The following is a 7,234-nucleotide window of genomic DNA, read 5'->3' on the forward strand; positions in this document are numbered from 1 at the left end:
ACAAGACATGAGAATTTTTGATATTTTATAGAAATTATTATTATTTTTTTAATTAAATATAAATGACAGAAATGTAAGTGTTTTTCTTCAAGTTGGACCCACCTTTTAAATAAAATAACATTGACTTTGAGATTGAGGTTGAAATTGAGGCTGACATTGACTTATGCATTAATTTTGTAAAATGCTTAAGGCTTTTGTACATTCTACATTGTTCGATCTGACATTTAGCACAAAATAAATGATAAACTGCACACGCGTATATGACTCCAATAATACAGAAACAAATGTAAAAAAATATATATATATAAGAAAGAAAAAGTAACGTCACGAAAGTAGAACACTCGTATTTCATGTAATTATTTGAGGTAAAATATTTCTTGTTCTGCTTGCTATATACTTGTATATTCTGAAACATTATCGTGATTGCATGTTTAAAGTGAATAGTTGTTACTCTTTTCATATTGAATCGTAATTGTGAGATTGTTGTTGTTGTAATAACATTTCATATGTTTTTATTTAAAATATTCACAAATTCTTTAACTTTTCTATTGAGAGAAATGATTTTTTTTTCGGTAGATTTATAACATTGACTTTGAGGTTTGGTACACTGGCATTGAGTTTTGAAGCAAAACTGTCGGTTGCTCCAGGCGATGAAACGTTCTACGTACTTCTTTTTTTTTCAAATTAATTTTGATGGAATTATACACGAAATGAATAAAAAAAATAGAAACTGGATCAAAATTAAATTATGTTCGAATGATATTATTAAAACCGCAAACTATTAAAACTATAGTTTTTATTTATAAAATTTCAAAGACTTTTTGGAGAAACCAAAGTATGTACAGTATTCGAATTGCAGCGAAACTTATTGGATTTCTAAGGCGAAAATAATACAACAAAATTACAAAAAAAGACAATCCAAAAAGAAATTTCGCATTTGTTATTATTATTTCTTTTCCGGTAAAAAATAATTTGCTTCGTGCAATTTATTGTTTCTATTTTCGTCGTTGAAATTTCACATTCATAACAAATGTTTATTTATTTGTTTGTTTCTATCGGCCAAAAGTAAACCAGTTCCATTGGGCCAGCGGATTTTACTTTCTTTTTTAGAGATCGCCAATAATAATTAACGTCACCGAAAGTGCTTTGGTTTTCTGTTACTTTTCGTCTCCGTTATATATATTTTTTTATATGTTTTTTTTAAATGATTCTATTTATTATAACAAATCGTGATTTCTACTCTGATTTCGTCCTTAATTTTAGGAACATTCTCAGCCACTTCGATGATTTATTAAGGTGTTCCAATTTTGAGGTACGAAATCGATTGTTACATCTGTTCAACAAACATGTTCGTAAAGTTTCTAATAATCACGACATATGCGATATGAAACTGTACGACTTTTTATATTATTATACTGAATCCACACTGTGCATGTGAATAAATTCATAAATGTCTTTAATAACTTGATTATATGATGTAGTTGGTACAACTGATAGGATTTTATATATTATTTTTAGAAAATTTCAGAAAACTGAAGTTATAACATACATAACATCAACATTTGTATAAATTCAAGGTGTGTAAATCACTGATTACGAATTTAAATGCTACTGTGGTGTTATGTTAGTGCGAGATGTAACAATTGTTACGCTTATGCATCAGAAACAAAAGCTTCTTAAAGAGCTGAACGTGTATACAAAGTCTGTAAGTGCATGCAATTTAATCAGTAATTGCGGTGTGTATTTACTTTATATGATAATTCGGTCCTTGATTGAAGAGAAACTTGAGAGATTAAATTGAGACGCAGATGATTAAGGCGAAAACCGTCCAAGGATCAGTTTTGTTTGGGATTAAGGTTTTTCGCATACCTCGACAATTAGCGCTCATTGAAGAGTCGCGCTAATTACGCTTACGTATTGTAATTTAATTAAGACCATAAAAGAATAACCTTTTAACGTAATTGAAGATTCGCATCTGTCCTCACAACTAATTTGGATTAATATTATTATCTTTTTTGAAATTAGCAGAGGAAAGATGATTTACAATTAATTAGAATTAATTTATTGTTAATCAATTGGGTATTGATCATTGGGCGAGGAATTAATAAAAAAATATATATGTATGAAATAGGACGATGTAATGGATCAGAAATATGCTTTTGTTATGTGAGAGAAGGAAAGTGGAAGTGGACAATGAGCCTGAGGCGTCCTTTCCGAAAACCGTCCACGATATGCTCCGATTTTTATTCGTCGCCCGGAAATGATAAATTGCCAACTTACGTAACGCCTTTTATTTGATTATTTTTTTTTACGTAACGCCGAAAAAAGCGATAAATTATAACGAAAATACGGAACAATAATAGGCGCGCTGGCAATTATAAAACACAAAGACACTTACCCACATATCAATTCTCTTATGTCTCTTTCCTCATATAATGTTATTATTTTTATTTTATCTGTAAGAAAAAAATTAAATAGTGAAATAACAGTAACACTTTCGATGGTGACATTTCGTAACATTTATTCTAAAATTTTAAAGGAGGAGGGTTCCTGTTGCATTTCCAAATGATTATGACTACTGTTATCATGATTATTATTAATATAATTATTATTAGGGTTTGTTTTCATTATTATTATGTATTTTTTTTTCTTGAGTAGTTCTTTTTCAGACACAGATTTAAAGAGTAGCTACAAGTTAGTGGTCTTAGAACATTCAGATTGGTATTTGACATGGTTTCGTAAGTTGCGTGTAAGTGTGCAATAACTTCTTTGACCTCGTTGCGTATCCCAGCTGATCGATGCTTCGCGTTGATAGTGATGGGAGTCCGATAAAGCGGTGCAACTTCCTCTTGTAAACAAACGAGAAGTCAGAAGTCTCAGAGGTTGCCCGCTCCGGCCTTCGGTCAAGCAAGAACGCACGATGACCACATCATTTTATTTAGTGATTCCTTATATACATTTACACAGAAAATTAACATTTATTAACCATCAATTTCTCTAAGGGGGATTTCGTTATGTATACATATATATTCTTATACATTACTGTTTACATATAGTGGAAATTCATTTTCAGTCGGGTAACATTAACATATATAGATATTTTATATATATAGACGATTAAATAATTATAGATATTTGTTTTTTTCTTGTATATGTGTGTATGTGTGTGATTCCGTAGTAAAATGTCATTGTTCCATTAGTCCTTGCATTTGGGTGTTTGCCGATAGTCGATCAATTTAAACGTGGATTATGAATTCCTTCTTTTCCTGCTCTTTTCGTTCTTGGTATCTGAAATTTAGTTTTAGCAGGAGGTTATGTGATTATTGTGGTTACTGGGTTACCTGGTCAAAATAGTGACAAGTTCAGCAGGTAGTTTGCTAATCGCCAAGTCTCGATCGCACTCAGCCTCACTGAGCTCGCGACTGTCCGAAAATCCAGAAGGGGGTTGCAGACACAAGTTTTCTGAAGATGTATCTTCCAACGCCCTTTCGCCCTCAGAACTGCAACAAAGTATTGTTAGAAATTGCTTAGGAAGTTGTTTCGATGCGTGTTCTAAAGCTAGGGGAATCACAGCTCGGCATGCGTGCACTTCAAGCGGTGATTGGTTAAGGTACCTTGGCTACCTGCTGGTACTCGTAGGGCGGTGCAGTTTCCTAGGTGGTCCCACGTGTCGCGGCGTGTTCCTACGCTCGGCCAACGGAGATACCTCGTTCGATTCAGTGCTAGAATCTGGGCGAAACAGATCTGAAACCAGCATGGTTTCGTAACCGGTGTATGCAACGAAGGCTTTCTCACCTCGCGCCGGTTTAATAGGTACTCTATAATTGGAACCACCTGTAAACTCACCGCAAGGGCTGCCGCTGGTCTCGTCGGACTCAGAGTCGACCCTAGTCGTAAGACAGGTACTTCTCATGCGGGTCATCTCCGAAGTACCAGGACCTAAACAACCATTGATCACAGATTGAGAATAGAGTGGAAGAGTGGAAAGATGTGATTGGGATCGAAGTGAACCTTCGTTGTTGTAGTATCGTTGCTTATGCCAGCTATGCTTTCCGCCTCGTTTTGGATAAGCGATCGTGTTGTGATCGTCATCCTCGATGTGACCGAATGTTTTGAATTGCATTGTGTAATCAAGGGTCGACGTGGTAACGCTTCGGCTGTTGTTGCCAGGCACGCTGAAGGTGGCGTACGGGCTTATCTCGTACATTCCTGAAAGTGGAGATGAAAAGCCGCTCAGCTGGTTATTGATTTGTGAGGTGCAACCTGAAGCATCGTCATGGATCTTATCGCAGGATTTGACTGGCGACGAGGAGTACACTTGCTGACAGTTGCGGCGGTTGTCGCGGTCCACCGTCTTCTCCTCGGGCTGGACCTGCCTGCTCTGGTTGTCCTCGTCCTCCGACGGACTGGAAAAGAACGGCATTCGTTTGTACGTGGATTAGGTAACGAGATAAATCCGCGTCCCACCTTCGCTTCTTATAGAGGCTCCACCAGAGCAGACCCACGCACAACAAGAGCACGCCTATGCTTATCGCAGGTATTAAAATGTACGTGTCCTTATAAGTGAACGCATTGCTGGCGTCGTTGTCGTCCGACAGACTTGGCGGCGGCGGGATACGTCCTGTCGAAACAAGAAAACCTGTCATGCTCCAAAGACAAATGTTTCTGGTTTATATGATTAACTACCTCCGGCTAATGTCGTCGTTGCGAACGTGAAGACACCGTGAGATAATCCAGCATCATTCTGGGCGGACACCCTAAGCTGGTACCAGGTGGCTGGCACCAAGTCCTGGATGACCAGCTTCTCACCGGACACGCTGCTCGAGATCAACGTCCACTTTTGATCCCCAATAGCCTTGTAGGTGACGGAAAAGTGAGAGATCGGACAACCTCCGTCGGGCCAGTTGAACAAATTCAGCTGCAGGACTGTTGCGTTGGTCATGATGAAGTCCTTCTCTTTCGGCACCTGCGGCGGTCCACCTTTCGTGCTCACCGTCAGAATCGAGCTCGGACTTCCGTTTCCTACCCTATTGTGAGCCAATATGTAGATGTGGTAAATGGTACCACATTGAAGGCCATCGTATGTATACACCAAGTTCTCTGGGGAGATTTCTAAAGAAATCCAATCATCCGTATATCGTTTCGAATTCAGTGTATATCCTAAAATATTAATTTATATTTAAAAAACATCAAATATATTTAACAAAAAACAATTAACAATTTAATAAATCGATTTCACTATCCAATTATTTTGGTTTTATTATTCGAAAATTGAGATGCGCGATTACTAATTTCTAATTAAAAAAAAATAAACGAATCTAAATATAGCAACGGTAATTAATTCGCAGTAGCTCGACACAGAAACGATGACTTTTATGATACACAATTAATGTTGTTTTCTTTATGCTAGCGAAATTAATTTCTACTTCTTCCGTTTTTTTATTATGTTGTTGTCGAAAGTGTCGTTCGATTTTCCGCTTCCAGTTTAAATATTTAACATCCGTATATTTCACACACTCGTTAACCACTTTTCATTATATCACAGCTGCCATGAAATCGAAAGGTGAACTAAATAGAGATGTACCGAATATTAACACAACTTTACGCAAAGTAAACGAAAGCTTTAAAGAAATTGCGTTTCGATTTTACCATGTTTTTTTTTAACTATACAAACGACGAAATAATGAGAAAAATAATATAAAAAAAAAACATAAAATTCTTGCGGAGCGACGATTCAAATTTTCAGCAGCAAAGGTGCTTTTAATCTTGCTCTAATTGGATTGCAAATTAGTGCCGCCGTTTCTTTTTTTTTTTTTTGGTTGTACTTCCTTTTGAACCCAAAATAATTATTTTGCATAAAGCGCGAGGACAACATGTACTTTCCACCGTGCGACAACAAAATATATACTACAGTTGCAGTACGGCGATAATAGCCGAGAAAAGTTTTCTCACTTTTACAATGTTTTATAGCGATACGTACGTGATTCATTGTCCAAACACGATGAGCGATCTAATTTTAAAGGAGATGAAGGATTCAGTTTAAGTTGGTTAGTGGGTAACTGTTAAGTCACATTATGCAATGGTCGTTGCAGTTATCTACCGTTAAATAAATATTATCATGTTTCTGGAGTAAATAGCGTATGAAGGATAACGAATTGCAACCGGAAGTTCGGATAATCTACGCCTACTTAATTATTGTTGTTGTTATTGACGCGAATCAAGATTGCAAAAATATTTAAAATGTCACCTTAATCTGTAGCAAATGTCAGATGGATCATAAACTTCTAAATTTATTGCTAAAATCTGTTCCAAGTTTGGTTTAGAATTGTTGAAAAAAAATTGAATTGATTGGACAATGGATTTGGGACGGATGTAGATTTAATTAAAATATAAGCACGATATTTAAAAAAAAGTTTAAGAGGTTGTGGCAAATAGAAATTATAGAAAAAAAGAAATGGATAAAGGTCGGCTTAAATGTTAAAAGAAATTTTTGTAAATGTACATCCGAAATTTGAGTGTAGGCACGAGGAATCGAGAATGTCTGTTGTATAACAGTTAGAAAATAAAGTGATCCTTCCTCGCCGAACGAAAATGTCACGTTAAGACCGATCGTTGCGTAATCTAACTGTTGTATAACAATTTGCATGCATCTACAGTTAAAGAAATATTATATCTATATAATTTTTTTTTAATTTACTTTTTGTTACGTGCATAACTCTCGGCGAATATTCTTCTTATTATTATTATTATAATAATCGCATCCGTTTTTCGAACTTGACGTTCGATCTTTATCTCTATTCCGCGTATCAATGTCGTAATAGGCTTCACAATGGGTGTCATAGCCAACTGTCGGCATTGTGTAATCATTGTGCCTATCATTGAGCGTATAGCGTTTTGTTGCTGAGTATCCTCGGTAAGTTCTGCACGAAGGTTATCAATTACGTTCGGATAATTGCCGCTAATAATACAGGACGTTATTAACGCGTTCGATTTCAATTGGATATTGGATTAGATTAAACATGTAATAATACTTTTAAACCAAATTGCCAAGGCACTTTTGCTCATTGAAAGTCGAACTTCTTATTTATTTATTTATTTTTTACACTTAGGAAACAAGCTCAAACGTTTGCCTTGAGATAGTTTAAAGTTACTCAATTTAAGGCAATATATTTCGTGCATTAATAACCCAATGGTTTGCGCACCCACAAAATTAATTTATTAATTAATGATTTAC

At 35.7% G+C, this 7,234-nt stretch overlaps 1 protein-coding gene across 5 annotated transcripts in view; it reads right to left on the minus strand.

The window, feature by feature from the left end:
* Window positions 1–2,507: 2,507 nt before the first annotated feature.
* Window positions 2,508–7,234, minus strand: part of LOC108562583 (Down syndrome cell adhesion molecule-like protein Dscam2) — a gene marked incomplete at its 5' end in the record, with an annotated part of 21,581 nt that continues 16,854 nt past the window's right edge. The window contains 8 exon segments of one of the 5 annotated variants that reach the window (XM_017920976.1): window positions 2,508–3,288; window positions 3,342–3,500; window positions 3,624–3,744; window positions 3,796–3,939; window positions 4,012–4,209; window positions 4,264–4,406; window positions 4,468–4,621; window positions 4,687–5,160. In XM_017920976.1, the coding sequence (XP_017776465.1) occupies window positions 3,237–3,288; window positions 3,342–3,500; window positions 3,624–3,744; window positions 3,796–3,939; window positions 4,012–4,209; window positions 4,264–4,406; window positions 4,468–4,621; window positions 4,687–5,160 (1,445 nt within the window). 5 annotated transcript variants of the gene reach the window in all.

The sequence above is a fragment of the Nicrophorus vespilloides genome, unplaced genomic scaffold (genome assembly GCF_001412225.1).
Source record: "Nicrophorus vespilloides isolate i.1.1-1 unplaced genomic scaffold, Nicve_v1.0, whole genome shotgun sequence".
NCBI lineage: Eukaryota > Metazoa > Arthropoda > Insecta > Coleoptera > Silphidae > Nicrophorus > Nicrophorus vespilloides.